General features: G+C 55.2%; 10 protein-coding genes across 10 annotated transcripts; 7 read left to right on the forward strand and 3 right to left on the reverse strand.

Moving 5' to 3' along the window:
* Window positions 1–370: 370 nt before the first annotated feature.
* QC762_110175 (uncharacterized protein) lies at window positions 371–2,065 on the forward strand (the record flags this gene model as incomplete). Its single annotated transcript, XM_062885440.1, has 2 exons — window positions 371–856; window positions 881–2,065. The coding sequence occupies 2 exons, from the start codon at window positions 371–373 to the stop codon at window positions 2,063–2,065; spliced, it is 1,671 nt and encodes a 556-aa protein (XP_062748406.1).
* Window positions 2,066–2,527: 462 nt separating this feature from the next.
* Window positions 2,528–4,429, reverse strand: MON1 (Vacuolar fusion protein mon1; the record flags this gene model as incomplete). The annotated part of the gene is made up of 1 exon (XM_062885441.1): window positions 2,528–4,429. The coding sequence occupies one exon, from the start codon at window positions 4,427–4,429 to the stop codon at window positions 2,528–2,530; it is 1,902 nt and encodes a 633-aa protein (XP_062748407.1).
* A 381-nt stretch (window positions 4,430–4,810) lies between these two features.
* On the forward strand, window positions 4,811–10,812 carry QC762_110190 (uncharacterized protein; the record flags this gene model as incomplete). The annotated part of the gene is made up of 5 exons (XM_062885442.1): window positions 4,811–5,028; window positions 5,099–5,226; window positions 5,290–7,649; window positions 7,702–7,928; window positions 7,985–10,812. Exons 1-5 carry the CDS (start codon window positions 4,935–4,937, stop codon window positions 10,810–10,812), a joined length of 5,637 nt encoding a protein of 1,878 aa, XP_062748408.1. The 5' UTR covers window positions 4,811–4,934.
* Window positions 10,813–12,183: 1,371 nt separating this feature from the next.
* PDI1 (protein disulfide-isomerase precursor) lies at window positions 12,184–14,358 on the forward strand. Its single transcript, XM_062885443.1, has 3 exons — window positions 12,184–12,472; window positions 12,556–12,720; window positions 12,785–14,358. Exons 2-3 carry the CDS (start codon window positions 12,588–12,590, stop codon window positions 14,176–14,178), a joined length of 1,527 nt encoding a protein of 508 aa, XP_062748409.1. The 5' UTR covers window positions 12,184–12,472; window positions 12,556–12,587; the 3' UTR covers window positions 14,179–14,358.
* A 160-nt stretch (window positions 14,359–14,518) lies between these two features.
* On the forward strand, window positions 14,519–15,526 carry QC762_110210 (uncharacterized protein; the record flags this gene model as incomplete). Its single annotated transcript, XM_062885444.1, has 3 exons — window positions 14,519–14,991; window positions 15,069–15,174; window positions 15,440–15,526. Exons 1-3 carry the CDS (start codon window positions 14,852–14,854, stop codon window positions 15,524–15,526), a joined length of 333 nt encoding a protein of 110 aa, XP_062748410.1. The 5' UTR covers window positions 14,519–14,851.
* A 603-nt stretch (window positions 15,527–16,129) lies between these two features.
* On the forward strand, window positions 16,130–19,990 carry QC762_110220 (uncharacterized protein; the record flags this gene model as incomplete). The annotated part of the gene is made up of 3 exons (XM_062885445.1): window positions 16,130–16,397; window positions 16,498–19,813; window positions 19,853–19,990. 2 exons carry the CDS (start codon window positions 16,130–16,132, stop codon window positions 17,226–17,228), a joined length of 999 nt encoding a protein of 332 aa, XP_062748411.1. The 3' UTR covers window positions 17,229–19,813; window positions 19,853–19,990.
* Window positions 17,545–19,778, reverse strand: KEL3 (Kelch repeat-containing protein 3; the record flags this gene model as incomplete). Its single annotated transcript, XM_062885446.1, has 2 exons — window positions 17,545–18,111; window positions 18,168–19,778. 2 exons carry the CDS (start codon window positions 19,776–19,778, stop codon window positions 17,545–17,547), a joined length of 2,178 nt encoding a protein of 725 aa, XP_062748412.1.
* A 181-nt stretch (window positions 19,991–20,171) lies between the features above and the next one.
* On the forward strand, window positions 20,172–24,542 carry QC762_110230 (uncharacterized protein). The gene is made up of 3 exons (XM_062885447.1): window positions 20,172–20,910; window positions 20,970–22,593; window positions 22,857–24,542. The coding sequence occupies exons 1-2, from the start codon at window positions 20,627–20,629 to the stop codon at window positions 21,184–21,186; spliced, it is 501 nt and encodes a 166-aa protein (XP_062748413.1). The 5' UTR covers window positions 20,172–20,626; the 3' UTR covers window positions 21,187–22,593; window positions 22,857–24,542.
* REV1 (deoxycytidyl transferase) lies at window positions 21,305–26,738 on the reverse strand (the record flags this gene model as incomplete). The annotated part of the gene is made up of 2 exons (XM_062885448.1): window positions 24,504–26,738; window positions 21,305–24,422 (listed from the first exon to the last, which is right to left on the reverse strand). Exons 1-2 carry the CDS (start codon window positions 24,749–24,751, stop codon window positions 21,305–21,307), a joined length of 3,366 nt encoding a protein of 1,121 aa, XP_062748414.1. The 5' UTR covers window positions 24,752–26,738.
* QC762_110250 (uncharacterized protein) lies at window positions 25,238–26,857 on the forward strand (the record flags this gene model as incomplete). Its single annotated transcript, XM_062885449.1, has 1 exon — window positions 25,238–26,857. The coding sequence occupies one exon, from the start codon at window positions 25,238–25,240 to the stop codon at window positions 26,855–26,857; it is 1,620 nt and encodes a 539-aa protein (XP_062748415.1).
* Between the last annotated feature and the right edge of the window lie 134 nt (window positions 26,858–26,991).

The raw sequence follows: 26,991 nt of genomic DNA on the forward strand, positions 1-26,991 counted from the left end.
ATAGAGTTTTGTCCTTGTCCCATCCACCTCTTGTTTGTTTGACTTTGACAACGCCGACGAGCAGGCATTCTTTTTTGATTTTTTTTTTCCTTGGGGTGGATGGATGTATTTGTTATTTTCGAATTCATCTTACATGCCGTCAACGTCGTAGCCTTTTTGATTGAGGTTGCTGTCGTTGTGGACGGGGTGTTGGGGGTTGATGGGATACAATCGATGATCACGACATTTTCTTCTTCTTCTTTTTTTTCTTTTCTTTTTCGATTGAAAGATTTGATGTGTTTTTGACGACGAGCATCAAAACGCCAGTTTTCGACAGATGATTTCTCGCTCGGGACCCTTCTGACCTCGACCACATCTTCATTATCACGCGATGGAACACACGTTAGATCACCACCACAGTAAGGGGAAGGGGGAATTACACGACATGGCAACGGACGGGAACGGTGCTACCACCACAAACGCGCAAGAATTCCCTCTCCGTCGAAGATCAAAACCGCCGCTTAAACCTGACGAGCCGGGGGAGGGGAGCGGGTCGAGGACGCCGCCTCCTGGGGATGAGGATGCTGAGGTGGTGGGCGGGGGGTCTGTTAGGTACATTTCTGATTTGGACGGGGGGGACAGCAGGGGGGTGGTTGATGAGGGAGGGAAAGAAAGAAAAAGGGGGGGCGGGTTGAGGGAAAGGTTTAGGGAGTGGGGGAGGAGGTTGAGGTTGATTTGTGGGAGGAGGGAGGGGAGGAGAAGAAGGAAAGGGGTTGATAAAGGGAAGGGGAGGATGGTGGCGACAGAGGGGGAGGGAGATCAAGAGGGGGATGGGGTGGTGGTGGTGGTGGTGGGGGGGCGGGAGGAAGAAGGAGAGGAAGAGGAAGAGGAAGAGGAAGAGGAAGAGGAAGAGGAAGAGGAAGAAGAAGGGATGTATAACACGTTGCCGCGGCCGCTGTCGTCGAATCCGGTGAGCGGGTTGGGTGAGACGCACCCTGTTCTGAGGCCGGGGGTGCCGGGCGAGGGGGTTGACTTTTTTGATAACCCTCCTCCGAATACACAGGATCAACAGCTGGCGACGGTGAGAGAGGTGATGGGGTCAGGGCCCAGGAGATTTGCTCCCGCTCCTGTTGTTATGACGACGACGACGACGCCTGCTTTACCGCGACTACATGATCCCTCCTCCTCTATCTCGCAACATGGTGGGTTTGATCATCACCGGCAACAACACCAACACCAACCGGTAATCATCCACTCGCCGCACCCCATCGCCGACACGTATACCCACGAGGAGGATTGGGCGCGTGTTCACCAGGCCAAGGCGAGTCAGCATCTTGCTCCACGACCGTTATTGTCACAACATCAGCAGCAAACAATCATGATACCGGAACGGCACTCGAGCAAGTGGAGAGCGAGGAGTTTTTACTCTGGTAGCTTCAGGACCCGGTCGCAGTGCGGGAGCTTTGACAGCAGGATGAGTTGGAACCCGTTTGATTTGCCGGGGCCGCCGAAGAGGACGCTGATGAGCGATATGGAGAGTTTGTTGGGCGGGAGGGGGGGGGGCATTGGGTGGAGGAGGTCGCAGGGGAGTAGTAGTATGGGGCAGAGGCAGGGGGGCAGTAGTTTTCCTTGGCCACCGACTAATTCGGTGAAGACGGGGAGGAGCAGTACGATTGAGCAGCCTGATTCGGCGGTTGGTGGGGTGGGGTTGAGGGGGGATGATGAGGATGGGTTTATGCGCGGTGATGCTGCGAACAAGACTGTTGTCTCGTCTCACACGCCAACCCCGATGTCTGTTCCGAGTCCCCCGACGGTGACAAAGACTACGCTCGGGAGGGATCCGTCAAGGAAAACGGATGGGTCTAATACTGGGATGACGTCGTGGAGTGGGACGGGGAGCGAGACGGTGAATGACACGGTGCTTGGTGGATTAGGAGAGCAGAGGAGAAAGAGTGGTGGGGCGGGGAGGCGAGACGAGGACGAGGAGGAAGTGGAGAGGACGGGAGTGAAGGATGGGGCGGAGACTTCGACTGGCGAGGCCGGGGTTGAGGGGAGGAGGCTGGGGAGAGGGGGGAAGGTTTGTTAGGGACAGTTACCCGAGAGGTGGAGGGATTCGGCGTATGAGAAGTAATGGATGGGTAGTCTTTTCTGGAGATTAAAGCTTTCTTTGGTCAGGGGGGTCGTTGGTTTGGAATTGTTTGTTTGGATTCGGTTCGGGGTTGAATAGGGGGTGTTGAATAGGGGGTGTTGAATAGGGGGTGTTGAATAGGGGGTGTTGAACAGCGGAGTATGCAGAGCAGCGTTGAATACCTAATAAGTGATTGGCTACAGCAGGCAGGTTGTTGGATAGATGTAGTATAATATTATATAGCTAATGAGTTTCCTTTCTACACGTTTGTGTTTCTGTCTTGCCGGGTATGTTGGTGTTGAGTTATTACTAATATACCCTTCCCCCCATATTCACTCCTGAAACTATGTATTAACGACTCCCTGCCTATTTATATCCTTCAACTCCATGTCATCATTTGCCAACTCTACAGACAAAATTCTAGAATACCCCACCCCCAATAATAAAAACCCTCGCCTCCTCCCTCCCAACCCACTTGACCACCCGATTCGCCGCCTCCGTCATCGCTTGCCTGCTCACATTCGGCCCCGCGACGCAGTAAAACTCAAACAAGGGCGTCACCCACCCTAAACTGGCGCAGTCCCCGCCCACAGAGTAAATGACCTTGAGGTGGGAGTGTTTCGCGTGCATAGCCGCGTGCAGTGTTTGGTACTGGGACATGAGTTTGCGTCTTGCCATCGGGGATGTGAACAACGGGTGGAGCGAGCTCATGACGAACTGGACGTTGGGGCGGGATTTGTAGATGAAGTGGGATATCGGGGGGGGGGTGCTGCCGGGGAGGATGGAGGATATGGATGGTCGTGGGCTGGCGAGGGATGATCGGATGAGGGAGAGGTGGGTGGATTTGGTGAGGGAGTTGTATAGTGAGGTACGGAGGGAGGAGAAGGGGAAGAAGGATTCCCTGTCCGGGGAGATGAGGATGAGGGCGATCTCCTGGGGGGATTCTGGCTGCGGGGGAGGGGGCGGTGGTGGCTGTGGTGGTGGAGAGCCTTCCTCTGGTATTGTCGGGGTGCTGCTGGAGGTAGGCTTTGTTGTTGATGATGGCTTTGGCTGGGTTTCGTTGCCGTCTTCGTCGAAGAAGGAGACGTACATGTAGAGGTAGCCGCTGTTGTTGAACGCAGGGAGACAGATGGGGATCCAGGATTCGCCGCCGCCGGATTTGATGCTGCCTGATTCGAAGAGCATGTTGAAGATCAGTTGGAGGTCGCTGGGGTGGAGGGAGTGCTTTCGTGGGCGGATGACCGAGACGAGTTTTCCGCCTGCGACTATGAGACCATATAAGAGCTTTTCGGCGCGGTTCTTGAGAAAGATATTGTTGATGGCGTGGCGTTGGGATTTCCGGAGCTTGAGGCATTCCAGTGCCCCGAGAAGAGCGGTGGGGGAGCCTTTGGTGAAGCTATCGGCGAGTGAGGATAATAGCGTTTCCGTTCCCTCCAGAGGCTTTCTCAGATCGGTGGAGGGACGGTGGACAAATATGTTTTTGAGGGTGGGAAGAGTCAAGGTTGAAAGAATTTGCATGTACAGGGCCTCGAGCTGGCCTCGCAGCTGAGAATCGCTTTCTCCAAGTTTGCTGATGGCCACAAAGTAGAGCGGCCCAGCAGTCAAAACGACAAAGCGTGCCTTGCCAGCGGTAAAGCCCATGAGCGGATCTTTGGCTCCTTCGTAAAACGATATAATGGTCTGTATGACGCCCATGGATGAGTTGATCAGACTTAAATCACCGTGTCGACTCCATATTGGTTTTCCGGCAGACGACAGAATCAGATAGTGCTTCATCTTGGACTGCCACATGGACAGCCTCACGTCGTCGGTCAAGTTTTCTGGGATGTTGTCAAACTCTTTCTCGAATCCAGACAGTTCACCAGAGTCACCAGACTCAATGGCTTCGAAGGGCTGGACAGTTTCTGACTGAGATCGCAAAAGGTTCCAAGCGCGGCTCTTCCTGTTAAACTCGCCGGCTACGAGGCTGGCAAGGTCGCCAGGGGCACGAACTGTAGGCGCGAGGCTCATGACACTCATGGAATCGGTGAGATTGTCGCCTGATGAATCTCGCGACGGGGTTCCATATCCGCTGTTTAGTGGTGAAGGCCCGCTTCCCACCGAAGGCGTTGGGAATGTTCCCCTGGTTCCATCTGGGAAAGAGAGGGTTGAGATGTCGATTGACGAGACCGCTGTCGTCGGCTTTGACTGTAACTGTCTTCCTACTTGCAGTGGTGCTTCGCCCGATACCTTTCGGCGAGGGGGTAGTGGCGGCGGCGGCGGCGATGGTGATGGTGGTGATGGCGATGAGACAGCATTGCCCTCCTCTGTTTCTTGAGCCATTATCCTCCCGCTCGTGTATGTGGCCGATGGAACCTCAACAATGCCTCTCTCATGATAATCCTCCTGGCGCTGCAACCAGGGAGATGTCTCTTGACGCCGTGTCGCGCTAGGATGGTAGGACGTTGGACATCTGGGGACAATGCTTGACACTTTGGGTGATGGGGCCGAATGACGACAGCGGAGAGAGGTCGCATGGCCGCTAATGCAACGCCAAGATGACAGGCATGGCCGATAAGATAGCGTCTCAGCCTTGCTGATACGCTGTAGCTAGGGTCAAGCTCCCGGGTGATACGCCAAGCACAGGTGCTGACGTTGCCGGATTGGTGGGCTTCAGGCAACACAAAGCAACTGCACGCCGTGATCTCGTACCTGACACCGAGGCCACGCAGTACATTGCCCTGCCCTGCGCGGATAGCTCTACTTCACCATACCGACCGGAACACATGCCGGCAATGAATCAACCATAGCGCACACTACACACCAGGGAACACCCCGAGATATTCCAATGGCGGCAGAAAACGGTCGCCGCTCCGTCTCCCCCGAGAGCTCTGGCCGCGATTCGCCAGTGCCGCGACAGTGGAGGAACCAGCTGGGGAGTGGTACATATATCTCGAGGAACACATCTAGTTGAAGCTCAGATTGCTAATGATGCCAAACCCCCGCTTGTAGAAGATGCGCCGCCGAAAGACAAACACTACCGCAAGTACGCCAATGGCATCGACCGAGCCCTCTCCCTCTTCGAGACGGCCCTGCAGGAATGGGCCGACTACATCTCATTCCTCAACCGCCTGCTCAAGGTGCGAATACCATGATTAAAAGCTACAATAATATCTGGGACCGTCACTCATTTGCGACAACAGGCTCTCCAAGCACGATCCTCAAGCATCACCACCATCCCCGCCAAGGCCACCGTCGCAAAGCGTCTGTCGCAATGTCTGAACCCCTCGCTGCCCTCGGGCGTACACCAAAAGGCCCTCGAGGTCTACAACTACGTCTTTACTGTAATGGGTAAAGATGGCCTGTCAAAAGACCTCCCGTTGTACCTCCCCGGCCTGGCCTCGGTCCTCTCGTTCGCTTCGCTTTCCGTTCGTGCTCCGTTCCTTGACCTCCTCGAGCGCCACTTTCTGCATGTCCACCCTCGTTCGTTACGCCCCGCCATGAAATCAATTGTGCTGGCACTATTACCTGGCCTGGAGGAGGAAACCAGCGAGGACTTTGAGAGGACTTTGAAGCTACTAGAGCGCTTCAAGGTCGCGATTCGTCCGCCTGAAAGTCAGGAAATCACACCGGCGCATTCCACCGGCGATGACTTCTTCTGGCAGTGCTTCTTCCTAGCATCCATCACGGGCCACAGCAGGAGGACCGGCGCACTGGCATACTTGTCGCGCCTGCTCCCAAGACTGGGCACCTCAGTAACACCTGAAGCGAACAAGTCCGAAGGTGACTCTGAATCGGCAGCAAAGCTCTCTCAGCTTGTCACATCTCCTGAGCCAGGGTTGCTTATACGCTGCTTTGCTGCTGGGCTAGTTGACGACCAATTATTGATCCAGCGTGGCTATTTGGACCTACTTGTAACGCATCTCCCGCTGCACTCAGAGGTACTTCAGAAACGTGCCAAGGCTGGCGATTTGGAGCTGCTTCTCCGCGCGGCTGTCGGGGTTACCGTACGGAGAGATATGAGCTTGAACAGGCGGTTATGGTCATGGCTCCTGGGACCCGAGCCAGCGGCTTCGGCTGAGCATGAAGGCGCCCTCGACTCACCTACTTCGGCCACAACCCAGCCTCACTTCTTCTCCTCGAGAACAAATTATTTTGAAGAATATGGCTTGCAGCCTCTTACACGGGCCCTGCTAAGCATGGTCAAGTCGGAAGCTGGGAATAACCCGAGCGAGAGGGCACGGCCATACCGGATATGCCTCTCCCTGATGGATCGATGGGAGATTGGCGGCTTGGTTGTTCCTGAAGTCTTCATGTCCATTGTGGACAGCGTCAAGAGGTTCAAAGAGAAAGCAGCTACAAAGGCGGACTTCACCGAGGTCCTGAGAAGCGCCAGTGTCTTCTTTGATGGTGTCGAGAGCGGCCTGATTTACAGCGAAATGCTGTCGCTCATGGTCCAAGCCATCAGTCCCGGAGACCTTTCGGCTGCCGATCGACGTGCAAAGTTGGACCTCGTCAAATTCATTCTGGCCCATTTTAACGTCAGAGAGGAGGAGATGATCACCATCCACGCGCCTCTCACCGTCCTGGCCATCTTGGGCATGATAGAGGAAGCCAAAGAAAAGAGCAGGAGCACATACGAACAGGCCTTGGAAATTGCGGCAGGCTTGCTTGATCTCGTTCCCGAGCGGGCGTTTTTCATGGACCCGGGGAACAAGTCCAACCCGGCCATCGAGTCCAAAGTCCTCGCTGCCACCCCTAATCTAGAACTCCTACAAAAGATCAAGACTTTTTATGTCACAGACCAAGGCAACCTCGAGGCAAGCCAGCCTCCTTACGTTTCCCACAACGTGGCAGAGCTCCTCTTGCAAAAAGCATGCGACCTCGTGTGTGAGGGCCTCGGCCAGACAGAGTCGGGGGCGAACGTGGCCATCAAAACCCGGGTGTTCATGCTGGTATTATCTAAAGCGCCTACAAACCTGCTTCTTGACACCAAGAAACTGCTCGCCGCTCTACATGACTGCCTGTCTGTCGAGACGACAGTGGCCTTTACCACATATTCTTCCGCGATCTCGCTATCATCGCATCTTTATACTCTAGGTCGCATCTCGCCCGACGACCTCTCGGGCCTGGTCGTGCCTCTGGTGCGACACGCCTGGAGCTTCCTGGCAGCATCTGAGCCGAAATACCACGTCGAGACAGTTCGCAGCCTGTGGTTGCTGCAGACTGCTCTGACGCCCCTGAACCGAGAAATCGAAGCAGCTATTTGCTCGCTCATGCTTGAGCATGATATTTCTGGCACGTATGCCCAACGGTCGGCGGATCCTGGCCGCAGTTTCTGTGTGCTCTGGTCTCATAGTCTTCAGGACAATCCTTCCGGGGTGGATCGAAGGGCGCCGAAGACGCCAAATGGCGAGAAAATTCCCCGGCTGGGGGGCATGGACAACTATGAGGTCATGCTCACGAGGCCGTTGTTTCTGATGCTGGATTCTCTTGCGGATGAGAGGACGCAGCTTTTTATGACGGTGAAGACGTGGCTTAATACTCTTATTGGGATGGACAAGTAAGTCAGCTCTGTCCTCAGGTATGGAACAAGACTGACGAATTATTATTAGGTTGTTGGGCATCTTTGTCTCCAGATTTGCAGAACTTCCATTCCTCAGGCGACAGCACGGTGCCGCCGCTGATCCTCAAGATGTTCATTTCACTAATGAAGATGATCTGGACTTGGGGCTGTATTATGTCCGTTCTCTATCAAGTGTCTTGCGGTGGGCACCCGACGCTGCCTGGGGAGTTCTCTCCAAGAGGACAATCAGGTCCAGCCAACCGGTTGCTGAAATAGGTAAGCCCTGATACCAACAGGTTGACGCTCGAAGTCTTTTTTCTAACTGCGTACAGCTGGCACGGAGGAGGACGTGACACTCCAGGAGTTTTTCCTACACGTCTGTCTTCAATGCATGGCGTGCGACGAGATTCCAGGAGACCAGCTGTCCAAGGTCAGGATCGCGCAATTGTACCGCGCCGCCCTGACGGTCCTGCATCAAATCCTCCTCAACCCCTTCGCGGGCCCTCTTTCCAAGCTCAAGTTGGAGCACCTTCTTATCGACAAGCTCTCCAAATCGCTCACGGGACCCGACCCCTACGTCCAAGTTCTCCTGCTCGACGTCGTCTTTGCCGCCCTCAAGCTCCGCGAGCTTGTTCCCGTCGAGCTTCCCACATCCCCCGTTGCCGAAAAGCAGTTGTCACCGATCGGCGAGAGAAGCAAGAGCTTCAGAATATCGGTTGCAAACGAAAGACCACAGGCCCAGCTGCCACCGCCACCGCCGACGTTGCTTAGATGCATCCTGGCAGGCCTCGGCTCACCAAGCAGCCGTCCCGTGCTCGACAGCTGGGTCAGCTTCCTCAGCGAGTGCCTGCCTCTGTACGCCGACTCCATCTTTCAGGTCTTGATACCCCTGGTGGAGACGCTCTGCAACCAAATCAGCAGCACCTTTAGCAATCTTCAACACCTCTTCCGGACACCCGACCAGGCACCGTCGCAAGCGCCAGGTGCTCCCGAGACCACGCTTATCTCTCTCCTCAACGGTCTTGAGCAGGTTCTGGCCAACGGACACGACAGGCTGCTGGCTGAAGAGGCCAGAGCACAGGTTGTCAAGAGCCCGGAACAGCCTCAGGGCTTCTTTGGGAACATGGGTCTGAGCGTTTTCTCCAATGACGCCCCACAGTCGCGCAGCGTGACGGCAAACGACAGGCTTACCGTTTTGCTTGCCTTTCAGGATGCCGTCCGCATCTGCTTTGCGATCTGGTCGTGGGGTCAGGGGAGCGACGCGGCGAGGCAGGACAGCACCTCTGCTGCCTCGTTTGGGTTCACCTCGCTGCGCATGAGGAACCGGGCGCGGAGGTTGCTAGAACATCTCTTTGCTGCCGAGACGCTCGAGTGTTTGGAAACCGTGATTGGGATATGGAAGGACGCTCTCGACAGCCCGGATCAGTCGAGCCATGCAGAGGTTTTTAATCTCCTGCCTGCGCTGGATGGGTCAAGACCGAAGCACACCGTCCCGGCGTTGTTTAATGCCATCTACAGCAGGACCAACCCCGGGGCGCTGGATCCGTCGAGGAGGTCGACGCTGACGATTGAGCTGCAAGATACGGATGTGGTGATCTTCCTGGTGGACTACACGCGGTCGTTGGAGGACGACACGATGGATGAGATTTGGGGGGACTGCACGGCCTTTTTGAAGGATTTGCTTGGGAACCCGTTTCCGCACAGGCAGACGCTGCCGAGCTTGCTCGAGTTTGCGGCTGTGCTGGGGGAGAAGGTGGATAATACCAATTTTGGGGAGCAGAGGAAGATGAGGAGGGAGTTGGCCGATCTTTTTCTCAGGTTGCTCACGGCTATTTTCACGACGAGGCCGACGAGCTTCACGGAAAGCAGCGGCACGGTTTCTCTTTCCGGCGCGGTGTCGGAGAAGCGGGCGAGCGAGTCGTTGTCGTTGCCGCTGTCGTTGTCGACGGTGAATAGGCTTCCCGGAGACCGGGCGGATGACGTGGTGGGGATACTGGCGGGGATTGTGCCGAACCTGGCCAAGATTCTGGTTGAGAATGATCGGATTCTGCAGGCGGCGAGCGCGATCAGCGCGAATGTCATTGGGCCAACGCTGAGGTCGAAGGCGTTTCCTGATACTGTTTCGGGGAGCACGCTTGTTTTGCTGCACGAGTTGGCGAGGTTGCCGAACAATCAGAAGGGGTGGAAGAAGGACGTTGCGGATGCGTTTAATGACTCGAGGTTTTTTGGGTCGAATCTGGGACTGGTGCAGAGCGGGTGGTTGCCGCTTTTGAGCCAGTGGGCTGTCGCGGATAAGGAGCGGATGACGGAGGTTTTGTCACGGATCACGCCGCCGACGACGGCGGGGATTGTTTTCGGGGTTGGGGCGACGTCTGCGAGGTTGGAGGCGGACAGGAAGACTCAGCTGAACCTTCGGAGGGTGGCTGCTCTTATTTTGGCGTGTCCGTACGATGCGTTTGCTGCTGAGTTGGGGCCTGTGCTGGAGAAGTTGGTGGAGTTGCTTGGTGCGACGTCTACGTCGTCGCCTTCGTCGACGACGAGGGCGGAGGTGTACATGGTTTTTCGGGCGTTGGTGCTCAGGATTAGTCCGGTGCACCTGGCGGGCATGTGGCCTGTTATCAACGCCGAGCTGCACCAGGCCATCTCTTCGGTTGTGGCGCCGGATCACTCCCCGCTGGCGGACACGTACAACAATGCTAGTGTCCTACAGGCGTGCAAGCTTTTGGATCTGTTTGTTTGTCTGGCGCCGGATGACTTTCAGCTGCATGAGTGGCTTTTTGTGACGGATACGATTGATGCGGTGTACCGCCCGGCTGGGGGGCATAAGCCGGTGGCCTTGGTTGATGAGGTGAGTGAGGAATTAGGGGCGTCTGGGGGGGCAGCGGCGGCGGCGACGGGAGTGGTGGAGGAGATAGGGGGGGTTGGGTCGGGAGGGGGGGTGAGGAGGCCGCTGTTGGGAGGAGTGATTAGTTGTGATGATGGGGGTTTGTTGGAGAGGAGGGATGAGTTGGTGGCTAGGGTGCTGAGGCCGTTTTTTAGCCAGCTGAGCATTTGGGCTTTTGAGAGCAGGTATGCTATGGGAAGGGTGGAGGTGGGAGGGTTGGAGGGGGGGTTGGTGAGGGATGTTTTTTGGGAGGGGAGTGTGGTCAGGGCCTTGTAGGGGTGATGTTGTGTGGTAGTGTATGGTAGAGGAAAGGTTCGGAAAGCTGAAAATGTTGTATGTTGGAGAGAATGCCCGTCCCGATTAGGAAGGATGTTTTGATTTACTTGGGACGTCGAGTTCATCGCCAAGTCTGATGCTTGGCGGGACTATCGTGTTATCTGGAGGTTTATCGTGGAGCGGGGGGCTGAAGGAGAGGGGCTCAGCTACGGTATTGTTGAACAGTTCACAATGACACACCTCAGTGTCTCTACATCAATATAAAAACTTGTTTCTCATATCTGATCCGTATGAATTTTCTTCTTCCCCGGAAAAAGATCAAGCGAGTTTGCCTGTCTGGTCCAGTAATAAAGGTGTCCACTGCGTTGAGAGGGTATCAAACCAATCAACAAGACACGGACCGTAAAGCCCCTTGAGGCTCGTTCCGGAACGGCGGCTCAACGGCCAGTTCCCACTGACACCCTCCCCACTCAGAAGCGAACTCGATGTTGAAGAGTGGCCAAATGCCGTGTTGGATGTATCGAGCTGTGCGGCAGGGAGCGGTTGGTAGATCTGTCCTCGCCCGTTTCAGGCGGGCTTCAATGGGATCAGGGAGTGTAACAGGGCGTATGCCATGTAGGGTGAGGATTCGCGAAGATATCTGTCCTCGGATCCCCATGTAGAGTGAGCAGCGAAACGGTCGGGAGAAATATGCTCCCAGGGGCTTATCAAGCATTTGATTCGGGATCTGCTTCCGTCTGATACAGAGTTAACGGCGCCGGCTAAGACGGAGCGGCGGCCTGTTTCAATGGGATTCGTGGCAACTTCTTCACGAGGTGCCACCGTTGGATGCCAAAGTGCGAAGGCAACAGCATTTTTGCCAATGGGGGCAGGGGACGGGAAGGGCGGGCGAGGGGCAAATGGACCCTGAGCTGAGGGACCTAGTTGTCTGTCTGTCTTCTGTGTGGGGTAGTAGACCAACCACCTGCTTGGCGTACCTGTTACAGGATATGGGACTACAACCAACTGTTATGCTGGATATTGGGAGTGATCGTCCTGCATTCAGGTAGGTAGGGTGGGTTGGTTTCCTTATCGTGAAGAGTGCATGCTGATTTGCAGAATTGTTAGCGAGGAAGTTTTGTGGAAGTGTCAGCTCTTTGTTTGAACAATCTGAAAACTGTCTTCATCTGATTCAGACTTCGGTATAGCGGAGACCCTAGGCTCTCGAGGTTACAGTTGCTCCCCCTCGTGTATAAGCGCTACAGCATCACAAGGCTCTATTTTGTGGAGAAGTCCCCCCCGACGGTTGGCGAGGCATTGATCAATTCAGCCCTGGTTAATGGGCCCCACCTTTTCCCCATTGGGGACCAAGGCGGCGAATGGCGGGGCCAAGGTTGCCGGAGCTTGCAGCTGTCCGTGGAAAAGACACCTGTTCTCTGGAGCAACGACCCCAGGAGCAATCGAACAGCCTCCGAGATACAAGAAGCCGGCCTCCATTCACTTCAGAGCCCTCCGGAAGATACTTCTCTTCTGCTCCAAGCAATTCACTCCCTCCAGAGAGCCCTTCCCCTTCCCCACATATACCTTATTCCGCCGGTATCTTTCTGTATATGGTCTCTGTCCATTCAAACGCCAGCTGATAACCCCCCACCTGTCCTCTTCTGCCTTTAAATAGTCCAGAGTAAGATCTCTTCCTTCTCCAACCGTGTCACCGCCACTCTTTTTCCCGCAGCCGACTGACCTGTCCTCTCCTCTCCTCCGCAGAATATCACAGGACATACACACAACACATCACAATGCAGAAGGTTCACAGAATCGCCCTCGGCCTCCTCGCCGCTGCGGCCATCGCCACTGCTTCCGACGTTGTCCAGCTCAAGAAGGACACCTTCGACGACTTTGTCAAGGCCAACGACCTCGTCCTTGCTGAGTGTAAGTGTCAATGGCCTCTGTCCGTACTCTAGAGGAAAACCAGCTGACCTCCCCCGTCCTGCAGTCTTCGCCCCGTGGTGCGGCCACTGCAAGGCCCTCGCCCCAGAGTACGAGGAAGCTGCCACGACGCTGAAGGAGAAGAACATCAAGCTCGCCAAGATCGACTGCACAGAAGAGACGGAGCTCTGCCAACAACACGGCGTTGAGGGTTACCCCACCCTCAAGGTCTTCCGCGGCCTCGACAATGTCGGCCCCTACAAGGGCCAGCGCAAGGCTGGTGCCATCACCTCCTACATGATCAAGCAGTCCCTCCCCGCTGTGTCCGACGTCACCAAGGACACTCTGGAGGAGTTCAAGAAGGCCGACAAGGTCGTCATCGTCGCCTACGTCGACGCCGCCGACAAGGCCTCCAGCGAGGCTTTCTCTGCCGTCGCTGAGAAGCTCCGCGACGACTACCCCTTCGGTGTCAGCACCGATGCCGCTCTCGCCGAGGCCGAGGGCGTCAAGGCCCCCGCCGTCGTTGTCTACAAGGACTTTGACGAGGGCAAGTCCGTCTTCACCGAGAGGTTCGAGGCTGAGGCCATCCAGAAGTTCGCCAAGACGGCCGCCACTCCCCTCATCGGCGAGATCGGCCCCGAGACCTACTCCGACTACATGTCGGCCGGCCTTCCCCTTGCCTACATCTTCGCCGAGACGGCCGAGGAGCGCAAGGAGATCAGCGAGAAGCTCAAGCCCATCGCCGAGGCCCAGCGTGGTATTGTCAACTTTGGCACCATCGACGCCAAGGCCTATGGTGCCCACGCTGGCAACCTCAACCTCAAGACCGACAAGTTCCCCGCCTTCGCCATCCAGGAGACGGCCAAGAACCAGAAGTTCCCCTTCGACCAGGAGAAGGAGATCACCCTCGAGGCCATCAAGACTTTCGTCGATGACTTTGTCGCCGGCAAGGTCGAGCCTAGCATCAAGTCTGAGCCCATCCCCGAGAAGCAGGAGGGCCCCGTCACGGTTGTTGTTGCCAAGAGCTACAACGACATTGTCCTTGACGACACCAAGGATGTCCTCATCGAGTTCTACGCCCCCTGGTGCGGTCACTGCAAGTCCCTTGCTCCCAAGTACGACGAGCTCGCCAGCCTCTACGCCAAGAGCGAGTTCAAGGACAAGGTTGTCATTGCCAAGGTTGATGCCACTGCCAACGACGTTCCCGATGAGATTCAGGGCTTCCCCACCATCAAGCTCTACCCCGCCGGCGCCAAGAACGAGCCCGTCACCTACTCTGGCTCCCGCACCGTTGATGACCTTATCAAGTTCGTTGCCGAGAACGGCAAGTACAAGGCTTCCGTCTCTGAGGAGGCTGAGGAGCCATCAGCTGCGCCCGCCGCTTCTGAGGAGGCCAGCTCTGCCGAGCCCGCGGCCGAGACCAAGGAGGCTGCCAAGGAGGCCGACCACGACGAGCTCTAGAAGAGGAGCGGATTCTTGTATTTTAAGCATTTCTTACGGGGTTATCAGGGACAATGGGTGGAATGACACGCCTGGGATTTTCTGGGGACTGGGAGCAACCAAAATACCTATACCTTTGTGCATCTGGTTAATGAAATTGAAGTTATGATGAATACATGTTTTTTTCTTTTCATTTTTTCCTTTCTCGCTGAACCATGATGATGATTTTGATGATGATTATAATGATGATGATGATGTTGCCACCCCCTTGTTTGTCTCGCTCGTCTCTGTATCATCAGGGCCACGTTCAGTCGTTTCTGGTCAAATAATAAAGTAAAATTGTGCCGTTCCTGACCGCCTGACGAGATCCCGGAATGTGGGGTCATGATTGGCCGACCTTGCATGTCCCGCATGCCAGACCCCGGCCGGTCCAGATTCCCCCATCCCAAGTTTGGTCTCACTGACACCTCAGCCTGACCCGACTATTCCGCCGGCTACCGTACCGCCACGTTCCTGCGCCCTCCCTGCCTGGAAGTTTTTATTACTTTTTGGCTTATTATTAGCCCCTGGGGAATTTTTTTCTCTCTTTCTCTCCCTCTCTCTTTTTGCTTCTGCAGACACAAACCCCCTCTAACAGTCACAGTCTACCTACTACTATCCCGAACGAAACGAACGAACGAACGAACGACGCACGATGGCCACCACCTCTAGGATTTTGACCCGAGCTTTGCCTGCTCTGCGCATGATGAGCACGACGGCTGTCAGGAGGAACGCGGCCGTTGCCGGGGCGGTTCCCCTGCCCGCGAGGAAGCCCGTTGGGGCGTTGAGAGGGGGGTGAGTTTTCAATTCCTGGGGGAGGGGTGAAGGGGGATGGGGGATGGGGCATGTGGGCTAATGATGGTGATGGACAGGCTCTTTGGCTTCTTCTTCGGCAGCACCTTGGCCGGCGCGGGCGTGTACTATTACGCCGTGCAGGAGTACAAGGCTTCGAACGAGCTGCTGACTGAGGATATTTACGTGCGTCTTTGCATTTGATTCTTCTACACTCTTTGTTTTGAACTTTGTCGAATTTTTGAATTTTTCTTTTGAATTTTTTGGACTGCTGGAGGGGGTTTTTCCAACAGTTTTGATACACGACTACACACCAGGAGAGAACACCAAAACAAAAAAAAAACCAACAAAAAAAAAAAAGAAAGACTAGATTTCTAGACTTTGCTTTTTCTAGATGGAGTGATAGAAGGAGAGGAGTGATTGGGCATTTTTGACTGACGACTGGGGACAGACTCTGCAGCGTTCGGTGGAGAGGTTGAGCGAGTATATCACTGCGATGGAGCAAAAGATGGAGTTGTTGGAGAAGAAGAAGAGGTAAAAAAAAGGGGGGTATGGGAAAAGTTTTGGCGCTGGGAGGGAAAATAGGGGGGATACATGCAATGGATTTTTGGGAGGAAGAGAAAGGGGGAGGAGGATTAATCGGGAGGCAATCTGTTTTTTTGGAAGGATGAACGAGCAAGCAAGCAAAGCAAGCAAAGCAAGAACTATTACATCGGAAAAGAATGCTACTGATGGATGGTTGGAGGCGCAATATCAAGTTTTGAGGTTTTGATTTGGGTGTGAACATGTGAAGGGATGTGTATGTGTATACTGGTGGGGTGGCTTGATATTCTGCATGATGCAGCTAGAGCCCCTATCAATCCAAAAGTGATGAGAATCAGTGACACTACTTGTCTGATGTTTTGGCAAGACGTGAGGTGAGACGTTGGGGGTTTAACATGTGTTTGTCGTCATTAGTGGGCTAGTCTTGCCTAGCCAGCAAGGTTCCCCAGCCAGACTACTTGGGGCTGGGTTCCGCAATTGATTTTCCTTCTTGAACCACCCACCTACACCTACCCGGCCAAAAAAGTTCCCGCGACACGGTTTGCGCGTCGACCTCCTCCCGCAACTCCCCACCACCATCACCACCACCTCCTCCAAAATGAACAACTTTGGCGTCATAGAAGTAGCCTCGACAGCAACAAAAACCACCCCCGGCTGGGCCTACGTCCCCGACACCGGCCCCTCCCTGTCAGCCACCGCCCTCCAGCCAAAGAACCGCAAACGAGCCGCGCGGAATACCCAGCCTGGGCTGAGCTTGTCCGACTTAACAGCTCGACAAGAAAACAAGCTGAGGAAAGATCTCGAGGCGCTGAATCGAGACAACCAGAGGGACGTGAACATTCCTGTTCCGAGTAGCAGTAGATCGTGTACGTTCCTCCCCCCCCCCTTTTTTTTTTTTTCCCCTTCCCCTAAAAGAGTGGCGGTAGTCTAATGCTTTGGGTTCCGCTGGGTTGGGGGGAAATTTAGCACACAAACACACCCCCACCGTCCGGAAAATCCTCCAGTCTCAAAAGACGTTTGCGAACCATCTCGATGATTACCAGGCTCTGCTCGCGCTGGCGGAGAGTAACCCCGCCGCGGTGGTGAACAATCCGTTGCTTTTCCTCAATAAACCGGTGGTGGCGACGTCGCAGGCGAAGAGTGCGAGTCCTGCTCCGGTGAGGGAAAAGGGTGGGAGTAAAAGGGGGCAGGCGGCTGCTAAACGGGCGGCGGTGAAGGCGGCGGCGGCGGCGGCGGCGGAGGAAAAGGAGGAGGAGGAGGAGGAGGAGGGGAGGAAAAGGGCCAGACAACTCGCGGCGGAAGGGGAAGATGTGGAAATGATTGATTCTCCTGCTGCTGCTCCGGACGAGGTAGAGAAGCTGGTTGAGACGTATCCGGCGGATGGGACGATTCTGCCGGCTTATAATGAAAGGCCGCCGGCGGCGCATCCGGGGGATGACGATCCTTTGCTTGTGTCGGTCGTTCCGAGTTTTCCGACGGATGAGGAGCTGAGGAGCTTGATGACGGCGCCGCCGTTGAGTTACATGGATTCGAGGGCTGCTTTTGGGGAGGAGGGGGAGAGGTACCCGATCAGGGTGTTTTGCGAGATGTGCGGGTATTGGGGTAGGGTCAAATGTATGAAGTGTGGGGTGAGGGTTTGCGGGCTGGATTGTTTGGAGGGGCATAGGGAGGAGTGTGTCACTAGGTATGGGCTTTGAGGATATGGAAGAGGGGTGTTTGGGATTGTATATGGTTGGGAAACAATGATACCCTGGAGTTTTTGGTTGTGGAAGGGATCTGGTCTGGTTCAAGTGTGGTTTGGAAATACCCAAATTCAATGACCAAATCAACGACAAGTTGATCCAAGTCTGCTTATTCATTTCATGCAACATGAACAGGAGTCAAGCATGTCTGGGGGGTGTGGTATCGACAAGCCCAGCTGGGCTAGATTTAACTTGCACAGCATCAACAAAGATCCTAAGCCGGAGCTAAACCACTTGGTACAAACAATTCACATCACGAACCCCAACCCAATCAACGCCTCCTCGCAGCACCACCCCCGTGCCCACCACCCTCGGCCCTATCAGCAAGCGAAACCACCTCCCCAATCCCGGCAGCCTCCTGCTCGTCCTCCATAGCCGTGATCTCCTCTCTGCAATCCCACCACTTCTCCTCGCTCAGCTCGAAAGCCTTGGACTTGATCTCTTTGATGCTCAGCGTCTCAGGCTGGATGTTCTTCCACCTCAGATTGGTCATCAAAATCTCCTGCCACTCATTCGACGTCCTCTGGAAAAAGTCCCTGCGGCTCTCAAACGGTCTCGGATGGGGCAAGCCGTCATCCACCACTTCTTCTTGCTCCTCAGCGGCAGCGGCAGCAGTCTCCGCCTCCCCGTCTTCTCGCTCCGAAGGAGTAGATTCCGCGTCAGCGGCCGAAGAAGCGGGAGCTTTCCTCCCGCGTTTGGAAGGGGTGAAGGGCTTGCTGTTGTTCTTTTCAACACCGTCCTCCATTTCTTCATCTTCACCTGCATCTTCTTCCTCTTCCGAGTCGGAGTGATCTTCCTCGTCGTCATCCTCGTCATCATCATCTTCATCCTCGGATTCCTGTGGTTCACAGTCTCAGTCAATACGTTCCGCAGTTTGTGACGCTCGAAACTTACAATCCAGTCCGGCAAAGGCCTATTGAAAATCTCCTTGCACCCATCCAACTTCCCAAGGTCAATCGCGTACATGTCATCAAAAACGACATCCCTGCCCCCCTTGTCCATAATCCCGCCGTAAATATACAACACATCATCCTGCACCGCAAGCTGAGCGTTAAACCTCGCATGAGGCAGCTCATTGCTGACAGGAAACTCCTTCCTGGCCGGCGGTTCGTCAGGTTCCTGTTCACCAGGCAGGTCAATATCCATCACATCATCATCATCACCACCACCACCACCACCACCACCAGCAGTAAGCTTCGCCAAAGACCTCAGCAATTCCTCCTCATTAGCCTGCCGATTCCCCCTTCTCCCTCCACGCTCACCACCACCACCACCACCCCCCTTTTTTCCAGCATTATTAGTCCTCGGTTTCCTCAGTCCAAGAGGAAAGAACCTGTTCCGCTCAATATTCCACGCGAAAAGCTGGTTGAAAAAATCAGAGTCGACATCCTCCTCCGTCTCCTCATGATCATGCACACCCCCAAACATGATCCCTCTCCCCTTGTGGAACGCCATCGCGGCGCCGGTACGGGGTGGGTTGGGCGCGTTGGCCGGTTTTTTTCTTCGCTCCCATCTCACTGTCGGAAGGGCACCCTGCGGTGCGTCCGACGGCGGGGGAGTGACACGCAGAAAAAAACAATCCGTGTGGATCATGCCCACCACTTTTGTCATTTTGGCTCCATAACCGCCGCCCTTTGACTTCTTGCCCGATTGCTGCCCGCCTTTTCCCGCGCCGGGGTTGACCTTGACCCGGGAGAAACCGCCGTACAGGACGGCGCCCTGGTCGTGGGGCAAGAAAGTGAAGCTGGACCGGGGATCGGGCTTGAGCTGGGCCGGGGGGAGGGAGGGGGTGTGCCAGACAAAGCTGGTGGTGTCGTAGATCCAGACATCACCGAGGTACTTGTGATCGCCGGTTGTTTCTTGGAACCCGCCAAAGAGGATGATGTACTGCTTGTAGTAGGTCAGGCGGTGACCCGACCTGGCCGGGGGGGATTTCCCTTTCGTCTCGACGCGGGTCCACTCTTTGGTCGAGCAGTCGAGCTTCCAGAAGTCGGAGTAGTGGTAGAAGGTTCCTTGCTTGGGGGAGGAGAACTCGCCGCCGAAGAGGTAGATGGACTTGGAGTCGTTGCCGCCGCGGCACCAGGCGTGGGAGGACCTGGGGAGGGGGGCGTTGGGGGAGGTGATGGAGCGCCACTCGTCCTTGTCGATGTAGTAGACGTAGAGCTTGTTGAAGAAGCTGGCACGGGCGCCGTCGTAGAGCTCGCCGCCGAAGAGGAGCAGCTGGTTGGAGTTGACGGGGTTGGCGAGGAAGGAGGCGTAGCTGCTGACGGGGGGTGGGGCGTCGAGGACTGTCTCGGTGATTCTGTGGTGCTGCTCTTGCTGCAGGCGCATCTCCTCGAGGACGGCATCGAGATCGACGTCATCGTCCGAGTCGACGTCGCCGTTGTTTTTGGACGCCTTGGACTTTGACTTTTTGTCCGCCTTTTTCTCTTGCTTTTGCTTCTTCTCGGCGAGCTTGGCCTGTTTGGACTCTGACTTGCCCTTTTTTCCCTTTGCCTTGGCCATGGCGGACGAGACGTCGGGTGAGACGTGTGAGTGAGATGTGTGAGTGAGATGTGTGAGTGAGATGTGTGAGTGAGATGTGTTTCTGAGGTGAGGGTGAGAAGACTTTGTGAGATGCGGAGAAGTAGCTATGCGATGTCGTTGAGAGGCGTCTCCACCTTTCAGAAACTGCAGGTGGTTGTCTGAATCAGGTTGTTGTGATGATGGAACAAGAGAAAAAGCTCAGTGTGTTCAAGAAATAAGAAGCAAAACTGGTATATCGATTTTGTTGGACTCAAATCAAGCTGGATACACTCTTGATATTTCAACTTTGGCCAAGTGTGAGTAAGAAGGACAAAGACAGCGCTTTTTGTACTCTGCAAGTCTCTCAACCCCCCCCCACCGACTGCCACAACCCCCACAACACAGAAGACATGGAAGCCTTTCGTAAACACCAGGAAACTACCTCTACACTTCTATCTTTTAAATATATTTTCATATCATCCAACACCAAATGCCATCACAGTGCCCAAAGCAAAACCCAAAACAGCAAACGCTCACAAACCCCGAACCCTGCCCAACGCCACCCAAATAAAGCCTAGCGCCCCTCCACCCCCAGCTGCCACTCAAAATCGTCAGCCCTATCGCCCTCCTGGCGCGCAGTTCCTGTCAGCTTCTAGGCTTCAGCTCTTCTTGGTTTGGGGGAAATTGGGCCACTGGCTTACATTCAATAAGATTAAACAAAAAGCTTTGGGTCTCCCTCGCTTTTTTTTTTTTTTTTTTTTCACGCGTCTCTTTTCCTTCGTTTTCTTACCGGCGTTCTGTTCTTCCCTCCATTACGCTCATTTTCCACAACCCATTGAGAGACCATAATGATGAAGCTTTTCACCCTCCTGTTTTCATCCCTCCTCGGCCTCCTCGTCGCCGCCCAGAATGACGATAACACACAGAAACAAGTCACCATCCTGGCCGGCGGCCAAGGCTACGCCTACCACGGCTGCTACACCGAAACAACCGATCTCTTCGTCAACACCACCTCCCGCCGCGCCCTCGACGGCGGCAGCAACAGCGTGCAGCCCGACATCATGACGGTCGAAAAGTGCTGGGAGTTCTGCGGCAAGGGGTCGTATAAATACGCCGGGTTGGAGTACTCCAGGTGTGTTGTCTCACTCGCTCACTTCCACTCATGCGGCGTGACTGACATGTGCGTAACAGAGAATGCTGGTGCTCCCAAACCCTGTCAACCCTCTCCACCAAGGTCTCCGACAAGGAATGCGACCTCCCCTGCGACGGCAACAACACCCAGTCCTGCGGCGGGAGCCTCAAGTTGACCCTTTATATCACCAGCGCAGCCGCCAGTCTTGCCGGGGGTCTCTCATTGTTGGTAACGTTCGGAGCAGTGGGGATGATGGTGTTTGATTCTGTCTTCTAAACCCGCCCCCACCTCTTCTCAAAGCATAGTAATGTAATGTATATATGACACACACCAAGCGAACCACACTGTTCAGAATACACGTCCTGTTCGGGTAACCAACCATCTTATTTATTCCTTACCCAGTATCCATCCCCCCCAACCCCCTCTCCCTCACCCCCTCCCCAACAAATCCCCTGATCCCCTCCACCGCCTCCTCCCACCCTTTTCTCCCCTCCTCCGTCTCCGTCTCCTCCTCAACCAACCACCCCAACCACCTAACCAACCCTCTCGCCTTCTCCATATCCCTCTCCACCGTCACCACCCTCTTGACATACCCTCCAAAAACCTCCACATCCGTCTCATGCGGCCCCTCCTTCTTATTCATCTCAAACCACGCCCTCACCATCTTTTTGACCTCCTCCAACCCCGTCACCTTCCCCTCCTCCCCCGTGAACGCCAGCTTCAGCGGCCTCCCAAACTCCAAAGTCTTCTGTTGCAGCGGTGCGGGAGGTCGCCGGTGGCGGTGATGCGCAGCGTCAACACTCAACTTCATCCTGCGGTGATCGTCAATCACCTCCCTCCGCATATCCTCCGGCAAAGCCGCCAGCACTTCAGGGTCGAGATCCTCGACCGCATCGGGGACGGCACGGGTAAAGTTTGTTTGAAAGAGTCTGGCCCCCCCGGAACCGGATTGTTTGCCCCGACTGAAAAGGGATTTACCGCCCCCCCGTTTGGGGGAGAGGGGAGGTCGTTCTTTAGGGAGGTGGTGGATTGTTCCGTTTATTCGGGGGGAGTGCGGACGGACTGCTTGTCGAGAGGGCGGCCGGCTTTGCCGGGATGGACCGCCGCCGTATTGAGCCCATATCTCTGCTCTCACGTCTTCTGGGAGGGAGTGAAAGACTTCGGGGTCGACGTCGGGGGGGACTTCATCTGCCGTGGCCGGGCTGCCGGAGCGGGATTTCGCAGCAGGGGCAGGGGAGGCGGGACGTTTGGCTCGGGCGATTAGTTTGCTGCGGACATCCTGGGGGAGTGCGGCCAGGACGGCAGGGTCGACTTGGGAGGGGAGGATGAACTGTGTTCCTCGGACGTTGAGCGGGGCATTGGCTTTTTCGTCGGCAGCGTTGGCTTCTGCGAGGGCGAGTGCCGGGTGGACTCTGGGTTTCTTGGGTGTTGATGGGTCTTCGGTGATGGGGTCGTGTTCGACTTCATGCCCTGAGGAGGATGAACGTTTGAGCTGGTACGGAACGTGGTCGTCAACAATCTGTTCCCTCTCTCTCTTCGGTGGCGGAGGCTGAGCAGCAACAGCACTGCCAAAGTTCAGCTTCTTCTGACTGCCCTCTGGCGCTGCTGACGGTTTGATGTGGTCAAGCTTGGTCATCTGGACCCCTATGCCTCTCAGATCTCCAGGGCTGAACTTGTGAGACCGTAAGATCCCAACCGCCTCCTTCCCGATCACCTCAGCATCACACGTCGCCACCCCAAAGCTTGCGCTCTTGTTGAAAGTATCGCACTTCCCGTGACCAAGATGCTTCGCCGGATCCAAAGGCGCATCCAACGACCGCCTCATGATCTTCACGGTCAACAGCTTCCCCTTCACCCCCTCGGCCAAAAGCCTCTTCTCCAACTCCCCACACAAATTCCTCACAAACTCCTCCGCCTCCTCCTGACTGACAAACCTGATCCCCCAGTTCACATCCGCCGAGACCGACTTCCTCACCGGCTGCTCCCCCAACTCGCTCCTATCAACCCCCCTCGCATAATCCCACAACCTCTCCCCCGTCTTCGGCCCCAGAACGCTCACCAACCTCTCCCTCGTCGTCCCCCTTATATCCTTCACAAACCTGATCCCCATCTCCTCCAGCCTTCCCCCAATACTCCCCGCCACCCCAGGCAGCCCCTCCACCCCCAACTCCCCAATCGAATCCAACACCTCCTCCGGCCGAATCTGATGCTGCCCCGCCGGCTTCGCCCTCCTCAGCGCAACCTTGGCCAGCAGCACATTCCCCCCGATCCCCACCGAAACCTCACACCCCGTCCTCCTCCTCACCTCCGCCCTCAACCCCCTCGCAATCTCCTCCGCCTTTTCCTGCTCCCAACAAATGCTCTCCTCACCCCCCACCCCCGTCGACCCAACCCCCCTCAGCACCACATCAGTCACATCAACCAACGCCTCATCAATGCTGACACTCTGTACCACACCCCCCACCCCCAACAAAACCTGATAAAAAGCCTCGCTCGCCTTTTCATACCCCGCAAAGTCGTACGGCAAGACCTTCAACCCTGGGCAGAGCTCCAGCGCGCGCTTCATCCACATGCCGTTTTTGACTCCAAATTTCCTCGCGGGGTAGTTGCAACTGGCAATCTCGGAGCCGCTGCCGGAACCGTGGGCTACGACGGTGGGTTTGTCGGCGTATTCGGGGCATTTCTGGAGGGAGATGGCGCAGAAGAAAGAGTCAAAGTCTACGTGGAGGATGTATCTTCTCTGGTTGGGTTTCCGCTTGCTGGAAGGACGGGAGCATGATTGCGAGGTTAGTTTCTGGAGGCGGGATTTGAGGTCGGATTTCCAGGTTGAGAGGTGGTGGAGACGGGAGGTGGCGTAGTATTTTGATAAAAAGTCGGGGTTGGCGGTGGAGGATTCGCGGACTTTGGGGTCAGAGAGGAGGAGGGCGTTGTGTTCTTCCGAGGTTAGGGGTTTGTTTGGGATGGGTTTGGGTTTGGGTGGTGGTGGTGGTGATGCCATGGGGTCGGGAGAGGGTGGTTTTTGGGCTGATCTGGGAGGTTCGTTTTGAGGGTTTGAGGGTGTGTCGAGGTCCATGGCATCGTCGATGTCGTCGATATCCTCGTGCTTGGAGTTGTGGGTTTTGAAGGCTGGTCTTGGTTGAGAGGGGCTGCTGGACTGTTGTGAGGCTAGTTGGGAGGACTTTTGGAACTGGCTGTTGTAGAAGCTATCACGGGTTTGTTCTCGATAGCTCGTGGGAGACTTCGATTGGGGTTGTTGGCTCGTCATTTTGTTTCCGTCAAACTTGATGGTCTTTTGCCGTGGGCCTTGTTCGATGACGCGGTAGTCGGTCCATGGTAACAGCTTTCCGGCTTGGATGGAGTCTACCACCCAGGACGGCTTGACGACACGGTAGTTGGTGAAGTCGAGGGACTTCTTTGGCGGCATGGCCGAGGCGATGATATGTGTTGCCGTGGTTTTGCCATCGAGGTATTGCAGAAAGCCAGCGCCATGTTGAACGAGCTCTTTGTGAAGGCTATATACCTTATGCATCAGTTATGAGATCCGGATACTAAATATATATACATATATATGTGGTGTTGGAGAGAAAACTCACACATGAAGAGGAGGTTGAGTGTAGCCCGTGACATGCGCCACGATTCCCTTGAAGATCTGCGGCTTATCGCCCTTTTCTGCGCGATACTCGACGTCGAGGTTCTGAAGCTTGAGTTTCTTTCTCCGAAAATAGTCGCCAAATCCCCCAAAGGCGCTGGCCTCGTATTCCTCTCCGCCTTCATCAGCAAACTCATGGCTCGCGATGCGCTTCTGCACCGCAGCCGAGTTCTTTTCCAAGCGACTCCCCATGTCGGATAACCAAAGCTGTTGTAGACGCGGTTGAGCGATAACAATGACATCATCCAACGGCAGCTGAGAGAGTTGTTGGTGACGGTTTCATGTCGATGAAAAGACCAAATACTGTCAAGTCAGTCGACGAAAAAGATATCGTATCAAATAACTGCCGTTACTCCCAAAAAGCAACCAACACTCGGCCGAGTTTGCTCTCACTCCAAGTGGCAAAGAACCTCTTTGGCCTGTCCTCAAAGGCCCCGTTTCCGGCCTTGATGCCTGCCCCACCTCACAACGCGTGGTCCCGTGACTGGACCCTTTGCAACTAAAACTAGCTAACCCACTGTAACCATGACGCCTAAACCCGCGCCCACTTATATTTAGCTATACGTGCTTAGCCTTGCAAGGTTCCTTGCGCTCACTTTGCGACAAAGCTTCTTCAACACCAAACAAAACATCAGCTCTTTTCCACCCAGAGCGCATTGCACATCCTTACTCCCCAATATGAACAACCAAGAATTCCGAAAACTTCTCCTCTCCAAGGCCTCCTCCTCCACCAACAACAATGACACCTCCCCACCACCACCACCACCACCACCACCATCCCGCCCAGCAGCAGCAGCCGCGCTCGGCTCCAGACTCAAATCCAGCATCCCCATGACCCCCCGATCAACAGGTCGAGTCGACTTCGCGAGGCAACTAGCAGAGCAAAAAAACAAGCAGTTCGAAAAGACAGCCAAACGATTCCGGACCTCGGCCCCGAAAGGGTCCCGGTTCGCAGAGGGCTACGTTGACCGCGCCAGGCAGAGGGAGCAAGAAGAGGAGGATGAGAGAGCGGAACGATTGAAGGCGTTGGAGGAGGCTTTCAAAAAGGAGGAGATCGACCGGGAGACGTACGACCGGATGCGCAGTCAGATTGCTGGGGGTGACTTGGCGAGTACGCATCTTGTCAAGGGGCTTGATTTTGCTTTGTTGAGGAGGGTGAAGCAGGGGGAGGATGTCTGGAGTGGGAAGAAGGCAGGCGAGGATGAGCGTGGGGAAGAGGGGGAGGTGGAGGAGGATGTGGATGGTGTCCTGGAGAAATTGGCTGATGCTGAAGTCAAGGCTGTGACCAGGGAAAAAGTGCGGAAGAAGGGGCAGTTTGCGACTGCTGCGTTGAATCCAGGGCAGAAGAGGTCGAGGAATCAGCTACTGGCTGAGTTGAAGGCGGCAAGGGAAGCGGCCAAGGCGAAGGAGGAGTCGGGTCTGGGGTCCAGGTTCAAGAAGATTGGTGCGAAAAAGACGCCGGGGACGAGGATAGAAAAGGATAGCATGGGTCGGGAGATTCAGATCACTGTTGACGAGGACGGCCATGAGGTGCGAAAGATTCGGAAGGTGGACCACAAACTATTAGAGGAGGAACAAGACAGGGAAGCGGCCGCGCTGGCATCTCGCGGCGTGCTTGGTATGGAGGTGCCAGAGTTCTACAGGAAACAGCAGGAGGAAGCCGAGAGGGCGGCAAAGGAAGAGGAGGAGAGCAAGGAGATCAGCATCTTTGATGACGCGGGCTCCGATTACGACCCATTAGCTGCGCTCGAAGACTCGGACTCGTCATCTGATGAGGATAAGAAGGCGAGATCAGACTCGGCAGCTGTGCCACCACCACCGAAACCTAGCTCCGGCCCTCCAGAGGAGAGAGATTATTTCAAGAATTTCAGAGGAGGAAAGGTGGATCTTTCGACGGGCCAAACATACAAGGCGCCGTCTTTGGATGATCCCTTGCTGCAGGCGGCACTCAAGAAGGCAAAGGCAAATGGCGCACTGGAGAAATCAGAGGAGGAGATCAAGGCCAAAGAGCGGGAAGAGAGGCTCAAGAAGAAGCTGCAGGAGTCGTTGCGCGATGATGAGGATATGGACATGGGATTTGGGTCAAGCAGACTGGAGGATGATGCTGACTTTGAGGAGAAAAAGGTGAAGCTGTCTGAGTGGGGTGAGGATGGGGATGGGGATGGTGATGGCTATGAGGGAGGTGGTGGGGACAAGAAGGAGAAGAGGAAGAGGGGTGGGAAGAAGAGGAAGGGCGATAAGAACAATTTTGAGGATGTTATGCGGGTGATGGAGAGGCAGAAGGGCGGGTCTAAGTGAGCTATCCGCTGTAGAGTAATGTTTGATCCAAGAAGGAAACAACACATGGCTATGCTCCTTCAACACTGTTGTTCTTATATCTTCTTGTGTCTACCGTTCCATGATATGTCTTGTCTGTTCCAAATCCAAAAAGA

The sequence above is a fragment of the Podospora pseudocomata genome, assembly GCF_035222375.1.
Source record: "Podospora pseudocomata strain CBS 415.72m chromosome 1 map unlocalized CBS415.72m_1, whole genome shotgun sequence".
NCBI lineage: Eukaryota > Fungi > Ascomycota > Sordariomycetes > Sordariales > Podosporaceae > Podospora > Podospora pseudocomata.

What these genes read in the sequence shown, in the direction of transcription:
- PDI1 (XM_062885443.1), top strand. Translation starts at nt 12,588, where the DNA reads ATGCAGAAGGTTCACAGAATCGCCCTCGGCCTCCTCGCCGCTGCGGCC. An exon ending in CGACCTCGTCCTTGCTGAGT is followed by an intron (nt 12,721 to 12,784) that starts GTAAGTGTCAAT and finishes CCCGTCCTGCAG; the next exon opens with TCTTCGCCCCGTGGTGCGGC.
- QC762_110230 (XM_062885447.1), top strand. Translation starts at nt 20,627, where the DNA reads ATGATGAAGCTTTTCACCCTCCTGTTTTCATCCCTCCTCGGCCTCCTC. An exon ending in GCCGGGTTGGAGTACTCCAG is followed by an intron (nt 20,911 to 20,969) that starts GTGTGTTGTCTC and finishes TGTGCGTAACAG; the next exon opens with AGAATGCTGGTGCTCCCAAA.